The sequence below is a fragment of the Meriones unguiculatus genome, chromosome 6 (genome assembly GCF_030254825.1).
Source record: "Meriones unguiculatus strain TT.TT164.6M chromosome 6, Bangor_MerUng_6.1, whole genome shotgun sequence".
In the NCBI taxonomy this organism is placed as follows: Eukaryota; Metazoa; Chordata; class Mammalia; order Rodentia; family Muridae; genus Meriones; species Meriones unguiculatus.
In genome coordinates, this window is record NC_083354.1 from 82,949,268 (window position 1) to 82,969,366 (window position 20,099).

At 45.1% G+C, this 20,099-nt stretch overlaps 1 protein-coding gene across 1 annotated transcript in view; it reads left to right on the forward strand.

Annotated features, from left to right (window-relative positions):
- The window catches only part of Depdc1b (DEP domain containing 1B), a 69,166-nt gene that overhangs the window by 24,228 nt on the left and 24,839 nt on the right, over positions 1-20,099 (forward strand). The window contains exons 3-6 of the mRNA XM_021632760.2: positions 14,356-14,491; positions 17,242-17,369; positions 18,418-18,548; positions 19,988-20,035. Coding sequence (XP_021488435.2) covers positions 14,356-14,491; positions 17,242-17,369; positions 18,418-18,548; positions 19,988-20,035 — 443 coding nt within the window. The remainder of the gene's footprint in view (positions 1-14,355; positions 14,492-17,241; positions 17,370-18,417; positions 18,549-19,987; positions 20,036-20,099) is intronic.

The window sequence follows — 20,099 nt, forward strand, 5'->3', positions numbered from 1 at the left end:
GCGGGTTCCTGTCCTTATTGTAAAGGGAGCGGTTCCCACCCCACCTCCATTCCCAGCAATGGCGGCTGTAGCTTTTTCACAGCTACCTGGGAGTAGTAATGAAGTACCTTGTGAGCCCAGGAATGGGGGGCCTGTCACAGAGGCCTTGGAGTGTGGCAGGACCTGGCTCTATTCCCTGCTGTTTACAGTTTTCCACCTGTCCGATTGTAAGCAACTGGCTTATAGTCTTTGACCCTCTGTGGCCTCATCTACAAACTTGGAATGCCAACATCTTGGTCTTGGCCAAGTTAGAAATAGTTATTTAATGATTCTCCTGCAACTTACAGTATTCAAACTGACTGTGCCCGTTGTTGGCCCTGCAGGGGGACCAAGGTTGCTCTGTCCGTTCCTTGTCCTCATGCTGTCTGCGTAACTTCTAATTAAATACTGTTACATCTGTCCTTCCTCTAGACCAGGCGCCAGCAGCTTTGTTTTTATAAATGGCCAGGTAGTAGGGAGTGGGTCATGAAGCTTCTGTTGGCACAGCCCAGCACTTCTGCTTTCTGGCAAAAGCAGCTATAAACAGTATATAAAAAGAGTGTACCAGTAAGATTCTATAAAGCACATGATGGGCTTTGACCTGCAGGCCTTAGTTACTAGGCTCTAAGATTCACCCAGTGGTGTCTCATATGTAGCAGGTACTTCTGTTTTACATCCATGTGAAGTCATTATATGTAAATGAGTGTAAATGAGGGTTCCTTGGGACTTCGGTGCGTAGAGGAGAGGTGGCAAGGTAGTACCAGGCATGCGCGACCTTTAGTGCCGTAGGTAGGCAGCAGCCCGAGGGATCTGTGGGAAGGGAACAGGAGTTAATGGACCCAGCTGCACACTCTGGTGCAAGTCTGACCTGCGAGGACAAGAACAACAGGAATTCAGAACCAGCGTTCCTTGCCTGGACTCATGGGGAGTTCCCAGGCAAAGACTGCTATGTCTTCTGGAAGGAATGAATGGGCTCTGATATTCTGTGGGCTAGCAGTATTATGGGGGAAGAAGGACTGATAGAGCAAGCGTGAGCTCTTGGCCTGAAGAGAGATGATCTGATAGCTCCGTGACCAGCACAGACTCTCATGTGCGGAGAACCACTGTTCCATGCATGTTTGTGGTATAGTTTTCCCAAGCAGAGACAAAGAAGATGGAAACTACTGGGGAGACTGCAGCTCCTGTCCCCACAGTCGGTCTCCTGGCTGCAGCTGGTGCCTGCCCCCTGCCTTCTTTTCCACCGTGATCACCTGGCAGCCTCAGAGTGCCATGACTGGCAGAGTGACCCAGAATGTTATTCCCGAGGTCTGGGCTCTGCCATCTTCTCAGACTAGTGTTTTTGTACCGGGCCATTCACAGTTGCAAATGGGCCATGAAGCTATCAAGGGGTTCCAGGCCGACATTGTGGGTGCTGTGGATAGTTCTCCTGTCGCCAGTGTGCGTGCACACAAGCGTCCTTTGCTCGTAGCAGGGTCATTTACCCGTGCCATGGTGCTTGCTGTTCTCGCCCTCTGCTCTCTGGCTACAAAGAGTGCCCCCACAAGGTCCCCTGGCTTATCCCTCTGGGGACAGGGATACCTGCAGAATCTCAGGCAAAGTCACGGGGTAGGGGTGGGGGGTGGTGAGCGGCGTTACTTTTGTTCCCATCCTTTGATTCCTTTTTAAAATTAAGATTTTTCTATTTATTATATACACAGTGTTCTCCCTGCATGTGTCTGCACACCAGAAGAGGGCCTCAGGTCTCATCGTAGACGGTTGTGAACCACCATATGGATTCTGGGAATTGAACTCAGGACCTCTGGACGAGGAGCCAGTGCTCTTAACCTCTGGTACCTCTCCAGGCCCCACCCGTTAACTTTGATGCATTCATATTCTTCTTAAGGGAAGCCAGTGATCCCTCAATTCCCAGCCACTGCTGTAGGCCCCACCTGTGTGTCTGCCCCAAAGTACTGGCCTGATCACTGTGTTTTGTGACAGTCCTGGAGATCAGCTTCCTGTCATCTTTCTGTCTTTGCTTCCCCCCCCCCCCAATTGTTGCTTATTCCTTTGCCATTCCACATTTGATTCAAAGTGTTTTATCCCTGCAACAGCTCCTCCTAGAATGGAATCAGCAGATCAGTTTGGAGTTTAACTTCCTAACAAAATCAAGTCTTCTGTGTCATAAACAGAGCGCAGATCTTTCGGTTTGATGTCTATCATTCTGCAGCGTTTTGCAGGTTTAAGTTATTGATCATGAACAGGTTTCATTAGATTTTAGATTGTTCATGTTTTTGATGCTATTCATGTTCCGGCCACATCTTCAAGCAGTTTTGTGAAATATAATTATTAGCAAAGTTTTAATATTTAGGTCTTGTTATACCATATATACATGTATGTACACACACACACACACACACAGACACACACACACACCACACACACACGCACACACACATATTATAGAGCACAGGTAAGCCCTTAGGACTGTTAAAGATTTGTCTAGCTCATGGATTTCTGGGGAACAGCAGCCTTGGAGAGACGAGAGCTCGTGATAATTGGTATCTGGCAGGGTTTTGCTGTTGCTGAGTTTGTTAGTTTAAAAGCCTTAGTTTACTGAGGCAGAGACAGGTTGGCTGATAACCAAGGAAGAATTTTAGCACATTCCAGGGAAGAGAGCTTGAGATACTGTGAGAAATGTTACATACCAGTCAAGTCTACAAAGATTTATTGAAGATTTTATTTTTATATGTGGTGTATGCGTATGCGATTCTGTATGGATGTCTGTGTCAGTGTCTGTGTGGGGGATGCAGAGGCCAAAAGAGGGGGTAGGGTCTCTTGAAATTGGTGGCCGTGAGCTGATCAGCACAGCTGCTGGTTGCTGAACTATGGTATTTTAGAAGAACAGCAACTGCTGGTTACTTCATCATCTCGCTAGCCTTCAAAGGTTTAGAAAGTGTGTTTTCCTTATGACGTAGATGCGCTATAGTATCTAATTTTTTGATTAAAAAAATTAATTTTTTCAAATAAATGCACCGTAGGGTAGTAGTTGTAGTATGCACTGTTTTAAAGTCTTTTTCAGGTGTTATTTGGTATTGAGGGGCACACTAAGAGACCAGGGTTGCTTCGTTTCCAGTCAGGGAGGCTGACCATTCCCCTGATCTCAGTGTCTCTAGTACACACATGTGGAATTCAATATGTCCTCAATGGGACCTCACAGTTCTGAAAGTTATGATTTACAAATTGTAAACAAGCAGTTGCAAATGTTGGCCAGCAGAGGGAGCCATGCTCCTTCGGATTTTCTCTGTTGGTGCGTGAAGGAAGGCTCAGGCAGGAACTGATGGACTGTGTTTGAACAGTGTGTGTATTGACAGTTTTTTCCTACAGTTTTCATCACCCCCCGAGAGGCCAGCAGGGTTTGGACTCAGGTATTAATTATTCTACTGCTTCTGGCTTATTATTTTTTTTCTTGAATCACTTATCCATATCATCTTTAAGCAATCCATTACTATTTTTTCAAACACTTATTTTATGTGTAGGAATGTTTTGCCTGCATGTATGTGTGTATCATGTGCGTGTCTTGTGCCTGTATAGGCTGGAGGAGAGCACTGGATCCCCTGGAACTGGAGTTGTGGATGCTGGGAATTGAACCTGGGTCCTCTGCAAGAGCAGCCAGTGCCTCTAACCTCTGAGCCTTCTCCCAAGCCCCTAAGTAAATGACTATTTTTGTTTCTGAAATATTTTCTCTGCCCTTGACTTTTATATAAAGCCTACCAAAGTGTGTTCTCTCTTACGTATTCTCTTGTTTCTTGTAGTTTTTTTTTTTTTAAAGATTTATTCATACCGATGTGTGTAATTATAGTTTGTTGAATGCTCATGGCTGTTTGTACACTGTCATACCAACGTCCCCCAGTCTGTTCTGTAGTAGGGATTTGGTTGCTTCGACTGTCTTACCCTAACAACAAGGCTGTCAGGATCTTTAGGACATCCAGCATTATCCAGGAGTGCATTGCATCGAGAGCATTTGGGCATACCCAACTTGCTGGCAGTAACGAATCTTTTGTCAGGGTGCATACGCTAATTTTCATTCTACTACTGCAAACTGTCTGACAAGGACCCATTTACACATCTCCTCACCTGCTGTGTCTGAAGCGCTGGCTCACTGTGATGTTATTTGGAACTCCCGAGGCTGAGTACCATTTTATATGTACCAGTCGTCCCTAAATCCACATCTAGACAGGTTTGCTTCACATTTTTACCTTTCCGTAGAGCTTTTCCTTTTAATAGATTCTTCGTAGTCAAAATAAGATTTGTATTCTATAAATTAATCTTTCATCAGATATATGGATTACAGAGGTTGCTTGCTCCGCCCCTTTGCACTGCTGGGGAGCGGCCTTGTGAAGGCTCGGGAAGCAGCCTCCCGCCAAGGTACTTCTTCAGTCTTCAGTTTTGTTTCTTAATGCCATGCCCCGCCCTATTCTGCCATGCTCTGCCATGCCTGTCCTGCCATGCCATGCCCTGCTCTGCCTTGCCTGGCTCTGCTCTTCTCTTCTCTTGTCTTTCTCATCTGGTTACTTTTTATTGGCAGACACAGGACTTTGCACATGTTATGGATAAACAAATGCTCTCCCGCAAAACCTCCAGGCCGATGGTTCTCAACCTTCCTAATGCTGCAACACTTTAATACAGTTCCTTATTTTGTGGTGACCCCCAATATAAAATTATTTACGTTGCTACTTCATAACTGTAATTTTGCTACCATTTTAATATAAATAACTGATATGCAGGATATTTGATACGTGACCCCCCAAAAGGGTCACGACCCCCAGGTTGAGAAATATTGTCCTCGGCCTTGTTTTTATGGCATCTTTTTCATTAATTAATTAATTAATTAATTTGTTCATTTTATATCCTGTAAATATCTGATATGCAGGATATCTGATCTATAAACTCCCTTCTACCAAGGGGTCATGACCCTCAGGTTGAGAAATACTGCTGTAGGCTTTCTGGCCTTCTTTGTTTTTTATGGCATCTTTTTCTTTTCATTAATTAATTTATTTGTTCATTTTATATCCTAATCGAAAGCCTTCTCCCCTCTCTTCTCCCAGTTTCACCCTCCCACTCACTTCACCATAACCTCCACCTCTCCCTGGCATACCAAATTGCATCAGAACTTAGAGCTCTCCTCTTACACTGAGGCAGGACAAGGCAGCCCTGCTAGAGAAATGGGATCTAGAGGGAGGCAACAGAGTCCAAGCCAGAGACAGCTCCTGCTCCAGTTGTTATGGGACCCACTTGAGGACCAAGCAGCCCATCAGCTTCATGTGTGTAGGAGGCCTATGACCAGCCATGCATATTCTTTGGTTGGTAGTTCAGTGTCTGTGAGCCCCCATGGGCCCAGGTTAGTTGGCTATAGAGGTATTCTTGTGGTGGCCTTGACTCCTCCAACTCCCTAACTCTTCCACATGACTCCCTGAGTTCCTCCTGTTGTTTGTGCTGCAGGTCTCTGCATCTGTTCCCATCAGCTGCTGGGTGAAGCCTCTCAGAAGATGGTTATGCTCAGCTCCTGTCTGCAAGCACAGCAGAGTATCATTAATAGTGTCGGGGTTGGCTCTCTGCCATGGGGTGGGTCTCAGGTTGGGCCAGTCATTGGTTGGCCCTTCCCTCACTCTCTGCTCCATCTTTTATCCCTGTACATCTTATGAGCAGGACAGATTTTGTGTTGAGGGTTTTATGGGTGTGTTGGTGCGTCCCTCCCTCTACTGGAAGTCCTGCCTGGCTACAGGATGTGGCCACTTCAGTCTCACTATCCCCCGCTGCTAAGAGTCTCAGCTAGCGTCACCCCCATATCTTCCCAGGAACCTCTCCCATCCCATATCTCCAGCTTATTCCAGAGATGCCCCCACACCAACTTCCCTTCTCTCTCCCAGCCCTCCTGCCCCTATCCCTGCTCTCCCTACACCTGATTTCCCCCCTTCTCCTCTCCACTCCTGCTCCCACACAGTTCCTTTTCTCTCCCCTTCTACTTCCAATGTCTATTTTATTTCCCCTTCTTAGTAGGGTTCAAGCATCCTCCCTTGAGCCCTCCTTGTTACCTGGCTTCTGCACTGCTCTAGGCCTTTTTTTTGTGGCATCTTGATGAGCAGAAAACTTACTAATTTTATTCATTTATTTATTTGGAGACAGGGTCTCATATTGTAGCTCTGGCTGGCCTGGAACTCACTGTGTAAAGGTACTGCTGTCAAGCATGACTACCTGAGTTTAGTCCCTAGAACCCAAAAGGTGGAAGAAAGGCACCAACTCCCATGTTGTCCTTTGTCCTGTACATGCTGTGTTCTGTAAACGGTCCCAGAAAAGAAATAGTTTTAAAAGTTTCATTACCTGGAGTGTGAGATTTATTTTCTTATATTTTATCTTAAATGTTATATCTTTGCTGTGACATTTGTTCACGTGTGCATGTGTGTGTATGCATGCATGGGTTCGTGTTAAATGTGGTGTCTTCCCATTGAACTGGATCATGTTTTGACTAGGCATGTTCTTTTCTCTGCCTTCCAGGTCTAGGGCTACAGGCAAACACCGTCATGCCCCACTTTTTGCATAGGTTCTGGGGATTTGAGCTCAGGTTCTCAAGCTTGCATGGCTAGAGCTTTTCCCCCTGAACCATTTCTCCAGCCTCTATGATAATTTTTTTTAGAAAATAGTAAGCTTTTAGTATTAAAATAAGTGATCATAACAGGAGTTGTAACTCATGGTGTAGATTAAGGCAATGTTCTGATTTTCTGTGGCCGAGAAACAGCATTACCCGGCTTTAATGGTTTAAAGTAATTATCTTAGCTTTTACATTTTAAGCTATGTTATTTTTGAAAAAGGCTTTAGAGGCTCAAGGTATATTAGAATTCATGGTTGTAGTCCAGTCTGGCCTTGAACTCTCAGTTCTCCCGCTCTAGCTTCTTCGGGGCTGGGGAAGTAGATGTACCACTATGCCCAGACTGCGCTTCCTCTGTCTCTCTGTCTCTGTCTAGTCTCTGCCCCCCTAACCCCCGCCCCTTTTGTTTGGTCAAGAACTTAGAAATAGGGCTCAGTTAGGAGGTTTCTACCTACCAACAGTGGGTCGGTAAGATGGCGTCCTCTTCTCACAACCATGGAACCTTTGTTGTGTCTTAGCTTGTTCCTTTTTCTTCACATGAGGTCTCATTCTCTTGGGCATCTGCCTGTGATATGGCTTCATGCAGTATGATGGGGTTAGGGTAATCTCCACACTTCCATGGTAGGTGGCTTAGAAGAGACTTGTGTTCCAAGCATGAGCATCCCAAATGCAAGTATTTTCAACAAGCAAGGAGAGAAAGCTGGCAGACAGCCAAGGTCTGTGCCCAGAACTGGCCGAGCCTCGCTTCTGTATTCTGCTTGTCAGAGCAATTGCACAGCCCCCTCACACTGGGGGTCGGGTAGAGAAATCTGCCGATGGGAAACTGGCAGTCACATTTGGGTAGGAAGAGCATATGGGATGGAATGGGATGAGCATATGGGATGAGAAGAGCATGTGGGATATGATGGGAAGAGCATATGAGATGGGAAATATGTTGTGGCCATCCTTGGAAAATGTAATTTGTCACAGTTTGCCTCTAGCTACAACTTCTCTTCATTTGCAACTGCACTAACCCTGTCCAATAAGACAACTGAATTTCATCCCATTGTCTACTGACGGAAGACTGGTCATTGCACTTTTGAAAGGCAATTGGACATACGTCTGCCATTTCTGCTGCTTCTTAGAGTTCTGTTTGGCTCATGGTTCTCCCCTTGATTCTTCACTCAGCATTCCGAGTCACGCTTTTTATAAGAAATAGCCCATGTCTGCAGTGGAATGTCCTTCTTAGATACGCCCAATGCCCTGGCGGTTCAAGTCTTGACTGCTCATTTCATTTTGCAAAGTTGAAGTGGATTTGATTTTCAGTTTTCATGTGAACTGTACAACACGGGTAGTGATTCCACTACTATTACAGACTTAAGAACCCTGAGCTCTCTCAGGGATCCGTCGTGGCTTGCTCCATTAGATGACGTCACACTCTCACATCTCTTTGAGTCAGCTTCTTCTCTGTCCTGGGCTACTCGAAAGTCCTCTGTGGCATAGTAGCCTTGCGATTCTTAGAAACTTACAATGCAGTATTAAATAAACCCTCAGTCCCCACCCTAGATCTCCTGAGAGCTCTGGACTCCGTGAGCAGCAGGGTATCTTGTTCCGTGTAACAATCTGCTTTGATAAATGCTGGGCTTATGTTATTGAGGTTTCTTACTGCTGGGGCCCTGGGCACCTTCCGGAGAGGATCCTTCTTTAGAAAGACCCAGTGATTGGATAACAAGACTGTTGGAACTTTTAGCTCCATGTACCAGAGTTTCTGGGAAGGTTCTTGAGCAACAAGGTTTAAGTTTCCAGGTTGCCAAACTTGCAGTATCTGGAGGTGCAGAAGGGTCATGGCCAAAGGGCTTCTATCTCATGAGCTTTCATACCATCTCCAACCATCCCTTCAACCTGGCTGTTTCTTCTGACTTATATGTCCTCTAGCATAAACTGGTAAATGTTTGTACCCTGTTCCCCTGAGTCTTATGAGCTGTTCTAATAAATCATGGATCCTGTGGGGGTATGGTGAGGGTTTTGTGGAGACCCTGACTCTAGCCAGTTAATCACAATTCAGTTCATAATCTAGGAGCTTTCAGTTGTCATCAGAAGTTGAGGGCAGTCTTGTTGGACTGAGCTTTCAAACCTACGGGATAGGGTGACATCTCTTGGTAGGAGTGTCAGGCAGGAAACGAATTGAATTCTACACCTGCGCTCATGTCCCCTGGAGACTATCTTGGTGGTGGTGGGGTGGCTCCCACATACTTGGTCATAGGCATATTCTGTTTTAAGTGGGAAAACCAAACAGGCTTTACTAAGCAGAGAAAAGTTTTCCCTTATAACATTTATTCTGAGTCATGAGGTCTCTGCAGCATCGCCTTACATCTTCCTGAAGGCCTAGGAAACGCCTTAATTCCATCCTCTCGGCCTGCTGAAATCATACTTTACTAAAAACCTCTTCATTTGAATTTTGTGTAGGTTGTTTTACCTTGTAAACCTCAACTGAGAGGGGTTGGGGACGAGAAATTGCTTGGATTTTGAGTCACCCAGTCATGGCTTTGTATAGTTTTTCTGTATCTACTAAACACCAAGAATCTCAACAACAGAGATGCCCACATCTCTCTGTTCAGTTATCTGTTGTGTAGTGAAACCAGGCCAATTTAGTGACTTTAAACAACGTTTAAAAGTTTTAGATGCACTGTGTGTTTGGGAATTTGAAAGGGCCTAGGAAGTCATCAGCTTGGCTGCCGCGGACGGAGAGCCTCCCTCCACGGGGGTCTCTTCATTCATAGGTCTGGAGGTCTGGTGCCTCCTCCTTCAGGTTCTTTCCCTTCGGTATCTCATCTCTAGGGGCTCTTTCTACCCCTTGGACATCTACCAACACGAGGATCTCCAGGTAGTCACGCATTTTACATGGTGGCTGGTGACCAGGAGAGAACTTTGCCAAAAAGAAGCGGTAGTCTCTAAAGCCAGGAACAGAGGAAGGGCTGACGTGTGTGCCATTTTCTGTCTATTACGGCAGCGAGAGGAGCTCATGCAGACTCAAGAGGGAGGACAGCGCGCCGTGCCTCTTGACACGGCGGTGGCTGGTCACCTTGCAGACAGGTTTCGGGGAGGGGACTCCTTCGGCCGCGTGACAGACTGCTGCAGGGTTGCAATGTCACTTGTCCTACGTGGACCACATTGGCCCTGTTGTATTTACTGAGCAGGCCGTGCTTCCCCGCGCTGTGCGTCCTGTCGCTAGCCACGCTTTCAATCTTGAGTGTGTAGTTCGGACTCACTTTGCCCAGCCCCGTGCCTCCCTCATGCCAGCGTCTTGGAGAAATACCTGGTTGCTACAGGAGGCACAGGAGGGACACTGCCCGCAGCGGGTGCAGGCCAGGGCTGCTGCTGTACTGTGCGCAGGGGCTGTCCGGCCTTCACGGCAGTCTTGCCGGGAGGGACCGCTGAGGACGCCAGCAGCTGCGCCGCGCCGTGTTTTCTTTACTGGCCCTGAAACCTGGGAGGGAAGCCTCACCGCTGCTTTTCTGCTATGAGAATGTCTTGGTTACTTTTGGTTCTTTTCATGTACATTGCAGAGCCCTCTCATTGGTTTCAGGAGAAGATTTTTTATACTATCACTGGAATTTCATCCTAACTTTCAGGCTTTATGGGGAAAATGACATTTTATTGCACTGAGTCTTATTTGTGGAGTATCTATCAGTTTACTGTTTCTTTAATGTCTTTCAGGAACATTTTATAAAGGACCTGCGACTTTTTTTCTTTTCAAAAACTGCTTTTATTTACATTTTAAGTTGAATTTTACTTATCTCTTTAAGAATTTCATAAATGCATATAGTTGTTTATCGTATTTCCCTTCCAACCTCTAACTTTTCCCATGAAACCACTTTATCTGTGCATTCCAAAACCCTTATCTTCTTTCCTAAAATACAGACATACACACACACACACACACACACACACACACTTACATAACCTACAGAGTCCAGTTGGTGCTTCAGGTGTGCACATGGTTACAGGACCAGCCTATGAGAGGAGAGGCTACACCCCTGACAAAACAGACTCTCTTGCCCTCAGCTGCCAATAGCTTTCAGCGAGGAGCTGGGATGCTGTAACTCCCTCCCCTATCTGCACTGGCTTATCTTGGCAGGGTGTGCACCGGCACAGGCTGCTGGGAATTCCTGACCTCTTGCTCTTTGTATCCCTCTTTCGCCTTGGGGCAGGGAGGAGAGAGGACAGTCACACTTACTCTCTGCACAAGCTGTAAGTCTCTGCATGAGCTACTGTCCACTTACAATTTCTTTTTTTTTTTAATTTTTTGAGACAGGTGCTCATGTCAGCCAGGCTGGCCTCAGATTCCTCAGGGCTGTGAGCGGAGGCATGTGCCAGCACACCCACTGAAGAGTGCATGAGTCTTTCTTAGAGATGTTTCATGCTCTGAGACACTTGGTTGCTTTTCTATTTGGGAACTGTTATCCCTGACTCATCCAGATGAAATCTGAAGCAGGTGTCTAGCATCTAGCTCTAGATGATAAGAGTCAAAAGTTAGGATTAAACTGGCAGCTTCCAGTCTCCAGAAATCATGCCCCCCCACTGCAGTCACCACTAGAGGGAACCCTTGAGCATGCTTTCCTCAGGCAATGGTGCCTCCCTGCAGGTAAGGAAGAGCTCCTGGTGGGATGAGGAGAGATTGGTAAGCCTATTCTCAGTCACCATTCTGCATGTAAGAAGGTCTGCTTTGCTTTTTGGAAGATAGTTCTTTCAGAGTGTGGTGATACAAGGCCATAGTTTTTTTTTTTTCTTTTCTTTTTAATTTTAATTTTTATTAATTACAGTTTATTCACTTTGTATCTCAGCTATAGCACTCTCCCTCATCTCCTCCCAATCCCACCCTCTCTCCTTATTCTCCTATGTTCCTCCCCCAGTCCAATGATAGTGGAGTTCCTCCTCCCCTTCCATCTGACCCTAGCCTATCAGGTTTCATCAGGACTGGCTGCATTGTCTTCCTCTGTGGCCTGGTAAGGCTGCCCCCCCACTCAGGTAGAGGTAATCAAAGAGCCAGCCCATGACTTCATATCATAGATGGTCCCTGTTCCTATTACTGGGGAACCATCTTGGACACTGAGCTGCAATGGGCTACATCTGTGCAGGGGTTTTAGGTTATCTCCATACATGGTCCTTGTTTGGAGTATCAGTCTCACAAAAGACCTCTGTGCCCAGATTTTGGGACAGACATTGGAATAAGTAGAGGGGAAGAGCATAAATCACCCAGCAGATCAATGAGTTACTATTTAGAGAGGCTTTCACCTGCCAAAGGACGTATAGGTAGTTCGTGAGAGAGCCAAGTCTGGAACTCAGCTCCCCAGTTTTCATACCATAATTGAGAGTGGAACTGAGGGTGAGCGAGTGCTGGTCGGGGGTTACTTACTCCTATGTATCTGTGAAGTGGGTGGGTCTGTGAAGCAGGATTATACGCATAGGCAAGACTGGGAGGGTGCATGCCTAAGTACTAACCTTGGTTTGGAAGAAGTCCTTTGTTGTGATTGTTGCTTTTAAGAAATCTGATTGGATCTAAGTGTGGGGGCTCTGCCATTTTAGCAGATGGAAGGCTGAAAAAGGAGGATCTTGAGTTCATGGCTAGGCTGGGCTACATGGTAAGAGCCTGCCTAAAAGAAGAAGAGAAGGAGAAAGGAGGACAGGAGAGGAAGAAAGAGGAGAGAGGAGGTGGGAAGAGGAGTAGAGATCAGAGAAGAATTACATTGACTGCGATAAGATGCCCTTAATGTCAGAGTTACCTTTGACTGGCTTAAAATGTTCATTTTATATTTGGGCTTTTGCCACCCACCTTAATAATCTGAAACTATCAGTTTATTTAACTTAATTTGATGATTTCCAGACCTTTTCTTCTTTGGATTCAGACTGACTTTTGAAATTCAGTGCAGTTATTAACTGTTCTTTTCAGAGAACACAGAGTTCGGCTTTTCTCCACTGCTCAGCTCTTTTCAAGTCTCCTGTGACTGTTCTTGAAGTGGTTTTCTTTAGTGCTCCTGTTATTGCTGTGTCTCCTGATTCACCTTGATATAAACTTTCTTTGAAAACTGTCGGCACTTTAAAAACTCTTTGATTCTGCATTTGCCTTAAGAGTGAGGTGTTCACAGCTCAGAAACTCACAACTTGACCAAGTGCAGAGAGTAAGCGTGCATGGAATATTTGGCCACAAATGGGACATCTGTATCACACCCTTTGCCGGTAAAGCTCAGGGAACATTGCAAAAGACAGGAATAGAAAGATGGTTAGAGGCAGAGACTGGCAAGGACCCGGGCCCAGCAGTGACTTCTGGACGAGACCGGACCCCGACACTCTTACAGCAGCTGTGGCTGTGCGCACAGGATCCAGCCATCCAAGGTCCAGCATGGAGAGGGGCGTGGCTTGTGCAGTCTTGACCTGTGGAGCTACCCACAGTCAGTGTCTTCTGGGGAGGAAGAACTACTTTTCCTTAAGGGAGTGGTCCCCTGTTAGTGAGCACGCTGCAGAGGTGGCCTCACATTCATGAGTATATGGAGACTACAAATTGGACTTCATGGGCTATTTAAAAAAAAAAGATAAGTTGGGAAGGGTGGATGATTGTGAGCTACCTGACATTGATGCAGGGAACCGAACTTGGGTCTTCTACAAGAGATACGCTCTTAACTGCTGCGCCATCTCTCTGACTCCTATAGGAAGTTTCTAAGCCTTTACTTGTGCCCACATTTTAAAACAAAAGCTAGTACCTTACCAATTTCTTGCATTGCTTTTGCAAGCCCCCCCCTCCTTTTATTGCAGTACTGGGTTTGACCCTCCCACATGTGAGGCAAGAGCTCTGCCCCCTGAGCCACACATCTATCCTATTGATGGATTTTACTGTAGGAAATTTATAGAGGAACATCTTATAAGGAAAAAACCCCACATATTTAGCATTAGTTCTTTATTGTTATGGTGAAATCCATCTTCAGGAGAATTTTTAGGTTCAAGGTGGAACGGCTCCGATAAGCCAGAGATTCAGGAAGAGGGACAGTGTGTTGAAAGGCAGAATAATAATTCTAGACGGTTTTCTAGCTCCCTGAAGATGGATTTCTTGGTTGGTATTTCAATCTCCGTGTGACGCGTCGGCTATTCAAGGGAAGGAGAATTAGTCTTTCTGAGAAGTATTTATAAAAGTGAACCCTGGGGCTTGAGGGCAGAGCTCCCTGGTGGAATGCCTGGCCTGCAAAGGAAGAGGAGTAAGTGACTGCCAGGTCAGTGGATTGTCTCAGCAAGGGCTCTAAAGTTCAGTTACAGAGCCATAGGAGCAGGGCGAAACACAGGGCCTCATTCCACTAAGGGCATCATTAGAACTAGGTGAGGTGACACACATCTGTTAGTGCTGTTCTGGAAGCATAGGCAGAAAGGTGGCTGGGGCCAGGAGTCCAAGCCTGCGTACCACAGTGAGACCGCATCTTAAAGACAAAGGAAAAGAAAATGGGAAACAAATCAAATAGGAAGCCGGTTTTATTATTAAAAATGTTATGTATATTTTATAACTTTTTCTCTACTAATATTATTTGGTGAGCATAATGAATGACTATCTTAAAAGTCATTATTGTTGAGTACAGCTCTTCATGATTCATGTGCAATAATTTGATGAAGAATGAGCCCATCATTTATCTGAGTGCTGTAAAACCTCTGTCTCCTACTGTCTGCAATAATAGAACATTTCTTCTTGGCTTTAGATTTCCTCCTTCCTCACCCCTGAAGCCATACCCGAAGAAGCCCCTGTATCACAGAGATGTTATTAAGTTTCCAGAATGGAACGATCCCCCACCAGGCACTTCACAAGAGAACATCCCCGTGAGGCCAATTGTGATGGTAAGTGCTGTGAATAAAGGCTGCTGGGCTGGATTTTGGCTCCCCATTCCCCCAGCTCGTGGGAAAGAGGAAGTCATTGTATCTCTGGTGTTGCCATTGGTGAGTTAGTCACCTTCAGTGAAAAAATGCTTCATACCCATGCCCACACAGTTGGCCCTGGGTGAAGCCAGTGAGTCATACAGCAAAAACAAAACAACAACAACAACAAAAGTAAATAAAAAGAGATGAAAGTGAGATGGGGGCTTTGCAGTAGAAAGGTCTGGAAGGAATGCGAAGGAGATACAAGACGGCGAAGGAAATGTGACCAGAATGTGTTGTGTACATGTATGAAACTGTCAGTAAATAAAGTAATGAAAGCAACAGTCATGATTCTTAAAAAGCGACGATGGGCTCAGTTCAGGGGGAATTATCTAGTGAGCTGAGGCCTGAGCCAGTTCTTTCTAGTGATCCTTTATGAGCAGTGTTTGGGGAGCACTGTGAAATGACACCACATCGCATCTGTCAATGGGTGAGAGGTCATCTAACAGGAAGACTGGCTCAAATTGTTTTCACTCTTGCCTACTGACATTTTGATGGAACACGTGGTAGCTGTTTTCATATGTCCAATCAGAGCAGATTTCTGTTAGACTCCCTCCCTTCTAACCTTTCTTGTCCTAGAGTTTACTTTTCTTCCTTGTCTTCTCCTAAACTTTGTCTCAATTATTATATTAGATGAAAGTGAGAAAGTAGGCTATCCTATGACCCCAATACCCAACACAACACACAGGAACAAATATGGCCTCTCTGGTCTCTAACAGCAGCAGAGTGTGAAACACAACCTTGTCTTCCTCCTCCTTCTCCTCCTTCCCTTTGTATACCTTCTTCTTAAAATATCCCCAGTACAAGACTGTCAAGATTGAGATGATGCTATAAAATACCACACAGAAATTTTGATAAGGCAATTTGGAAGAAATTTACTAACCTGATTTAGGTTAATCAAGTGTTTTAAGACTAGACATCAAAATAGTTTTGTTTGCAAAAATGTGGTGAAACTGATTTTAACCAATCAAATTAAAAGAAGAAAAAAGAGCTTCTTCCCCCGCCCCCAAAGCCATTATTTGATGTCTCAGCTTGGAGAGAATAAGCTTGGAGAAGCTTAGACCTATCAAAGAGGATCTAGGCGAAAGAGGACATCAGTGACAGAAGTGGGGATGCCACAGGGGCTTGCAGGTGTGCTGAGGAAGGCGATGACTTTGGTGTCTGTTTGACCACAGTGATGGTTTATATGAAGTGGGAGCACACAGCAGGTGGGCGGAGACCGGACCACGGAACTTAGAGGAGAGACTGTACCTGTCGCTCATTTACTTGTTCAAAAAGATCCATTAAGAGTGTCCCTGTGTGGTAGGCGTGCAAGCTCCCTAGAGTCAGTGATGTGTGGCACATTCTCTACTCTTATAGTTTAGTAAGAGAAAAATGGTAAAATAGAAGATAGTGCTAGAGAGCAAAATGGAACCATAGAAGTGCTAGCTATTTAAGGACTACTAATAACTAAGGGATACTTCATGACCAAGTGTTGATTCCTAGTCAAGAAAAGTGAATATGGAAACACACCTGACAGATCCCTCTAAGTCAGGCTTTCTTCAGGAGGACAGTTTTTCATAGCTGCATATGCAGGCTTCCATGCCATCCATGTGACTTTCCCTTTCTCTTCTGTGCAGTTACTATGTTGCCACTTTTCCTGGGAAGACCAGTGCTTACTAGCACATGGCAAACCCTGAGTAGAGTCTAGTACTGGGGATAGTCCCTTCCATGCTCGGAAGCCCGAGGGTGCCGGGACCCTAGAGCCATCCACCCCCCTGAACTCTCAAGTCTTTAGTTTCCTCTGCAGCCGTCTGCATGCATCCAGATTTCTCTCGTGATACATGCTGGGTCTGTCTATTCCCGTATCTCCCTCTGACACGGTCCGCAAGCTCCCTGCTTGTTACGGGATCCACCACAGCTTGCCCCTGCTTCCTGCAGAGGACCCAAACCGATAATGGTAGAGTAAGATGCTTCTCTTTAGGGGGACCTTGACACAGTTTTTAGAATGAGGTCAAGATTTTCTCCGTGACGACAAAAAAGTATTTGACTTGTGTCTAGTAGCCTAACTGTGGGACAGGAGGTGGTAGGAACAGGGCATGGGGCGCTGTGTGACCTGCAGCCTGTCTAAGCTGTCGTTGTCTCCTCCGGCGGGCTTTGCTCCTACGCCTTAGCCGGCCCGAGGCTATGCTTGTTGGGAGCATGCTTTTCCCTGCCCTTAGCAGTTGCCTGGGATTGGGTTGTCTTCTAATACTGTATTTAATAGCTGCTTATAAAAGAGGATTCTAGAAAGTACATTATCCTTATTTTAAATGATTACTCAGTTGGGACAATGTGAATTAAGGCAAGCATGTCTGGACTTAATTTTGAACGTAGAAAAATGTATTCCACTGGTTACTTGGAACTCCCACAGGAAACATCAGAGCTTTAGTGACGCACTCACTGCCTTAGCTCTTTTGCCGTTCATTGTAATATGACCCAAGCCTGAGAGTCATTCATTCCTTCTCCAAGGTCCATACAAAGAAAGTTAGCTTATACTTCTAACCATCATTCTCAGCCAGATTACAAGTAGGAAAAGTCAAAGACCGTTTCTCAGAAGCGGTAGAGTTTTATACTGAAATCTATATTTTTTCTTCCACTATCTCACCTCCTTCCACCCCTTCTTCCTCCCCCACCTCCTCCCGCCAAACTAGAATTCTGAGATGTGGTTCAAGCGCCACAGCATCGCTATCGGAGAGGTGCCGGCCTGCCGTCTAGTCCACCGCAGACAGCTGACCGAGGCCAACGTGGAGGAGATCTGGAAGTCCGCCACGTTGTCACAGTACGCGCTTTCGACGCTCCAGAATTCCAGGGCTCTTCTTTCTGCTCTATCTCCTTTCTATTCTCTGCCTATCTAGTTTTCTGAAATTATGTTTTAAAAAGCCCACCTTTGTATAATCTGTACTTATGCTCTTTGACAAACAATTTACCCGAATTTTGAGAAATTTCCATTGTTAGATATGTAATAGTTAAAAAGAGGAGTTTAAATTCTTCTTTCGTTGTCATCTCCCTCCCCTCCCACCCCTTGAGCATGCTCTCGATGTGGAACCCAGGTTGACTTTGAATTCTCTAGCACGCTGTTGAACCTTTGAGTGCTGGGATCGCATGTGTATGCAGTACCATTCCCAACTTAAAGTCTGTAAGCTTTTAGTAGCACCGACATCTTCCGTTTCATAAACACATAATGGAAAAATTTGGCTTTAAGTTATATTACTTAAAAATATAGTTTTTTGTTTTTTTTTTTAAATTGAGGTTGTTGCATGATTAAGTAATTAAAGAAGTATGCTATTGGAAAAGGGTATTTTAATGTTATTTCGAACACATTCGGCTTCTAACCCATTGTCCAGAAAGTTTGGGTGCAGTACATGAAGATAACGCACCTTAAAGATTGGTCTTTTGGGTGCTGAGGGAATGCTCAATGGGTAAGGGTGCTTGCTGTACCTCAATGCCCGCCCTTACCTCTGACTGCAGCACTGTGGGACAGAGACATGTAGATTGCAGGAGCACGCTGTCCCGCTAGCCTAGCTGAAACAGTGAGCCTCAAGGTCAGCGAAACCCTGTCTCATCAAACAGGATGGAGGCCTACAGGGAAGAAACGTGGCATTTGTCTCTTACCTCTAGATGAACATACATGGTACATGTTCTGGCTCATATGCATACACCTATATCAACTTACACCCATACACACACAGACACATATACACACCAACACACACACACACACACACACCACCACACACAGATCTCTTGTACTGCTTGATTTTTAGCACTACAAAAATAATGATGAAAATGTTTCAAAAATTACTTGAGGAATAACTTAATCTTTTCAGTTTACAGAAAATCCTTGGCCTGGACTCCTTAGAAGAAGTTTTGAACAGCAAGCTTGTCAACGCCAAGTTCATCATCCACAATGTGTATAGCGTCAGCAAGCAGGGCATAGTTATCTTGGATGACAAGTCAAGTAAGGGCTCGCAAGCCTCCTGCCTCTGTCCCACCCCCACCGAGAGCTCTCAGTTCCCAGTCCTTGCCTCAGCCCCAGCTGAGCTGGCCCTGGGTCTATATATTCCATTTTCTGTCAGCGCCTTTTAGCCAGTGTTTGGCTTTTTTAAGACGCCATAGAAAGATGAGTTTCTGGGGATGCCGACCCAGGACCGTGCACTCTGAGTTTGGAGCAGAGGTCCTCAACCTTCCTAATGCCAAGACTCGGGCACAGCTCCTCATGCTGTGCTGACCCCCAACCACCGAATTGTTTTCGTTGCCACTTCATAACTGAATTTTGATAGTTATGAATCGTAATGTAACTACCTGACATGCAGCCTGTCTGATATGCGAGCCCTGTGAAAGGGTAGTTCACTCACCAAGGGGTCATGACCCACAGGCTGAGAATCCCCACTCTAGCTCCCCGCTAGCTGCCTAGGTGTTTAGTAGGTCAATACTGTCCCTAGAGAAACTCCAGACACATGGGACCTTTAGTCCTAAGGAAGTGCCTGAGTGAGTTTTAGGTCCGAGTGTCTAGAGGTTTCTTCTTTTCAATTTTGGAGTTAGGGTGTTATGTAGCCCAAGCTGGCTGGCTGAAGATAAGCTCCCACCCCGCCCTCTGCTGTTTGCCTTGTGCATACTAGGGAGGTACTCTGTCAGTCAAGCTACATTCTTTGCCCCACATTTGGCTCTCTGGCTTGCCTTTTCAGAGTGGTGTCAGTGAGTTAGATTGTCCTGGATAGTCTTTATTATTATTATTATTTTTCCTTTAGTAAGATTACCCAAAATGTTGAAAATCTCTTCATTTTTTAAAAATAAGTTATCCTCTCAGATGGCTTACAAATCAAAGCCAAAACCAACCATCCAACCAAAAAACAAAACAAAACAAAAAAACACCTTTATTTATTTTTTTTAATTAGGAAGAAGACAGTCATGTGCCTATAGTAGACCACAGTCATCATATTTATTTGTTTGTTTATTTATTTGTGGCAAGCTTTTATTATGTAGTACAGGCTGGCCTTGAACTTGAGATCCTCCTCCCTCAGCTGACAGGCAAGTGTCATCATATCTGACACAAGATTACAGAACCCTTTCTTCTTCTAGGTAAGGGTTAGACTGGAACTAGGTGGGCTCTTTGAGTTGATCTTTAAGTTCTTGGTGCTGAGCTTGTAACTAAGTGACTTTTGGATATGAGAAGATGATGTGGAACTTTGGGACATTACCTTTTAAATGTCTTGGTGCACAAACTAGTAAAATATCTCATATTACTTGGGAAAATGACACATTCTTATAATACTGTATGTGTGTGTATGAAGAGAGAAAGAGGGGGAGGAAGAGAGATTGAGAAAGAGAGAAAGAAAGAGAGACTGAGTTATAAAGAGTTGAATAAAATATCTTTTTTTTAAATTTTTTTTTCTACAGAAGAACTTCCTCATTGGGTTCTGTCAGCTATGAAGTGTTTGGCAAATTGTAAGTACTAATTATCTGCCAGTTTTATAGAATTAACAGAAATTAGTGCCTTGAATTAGAAAAT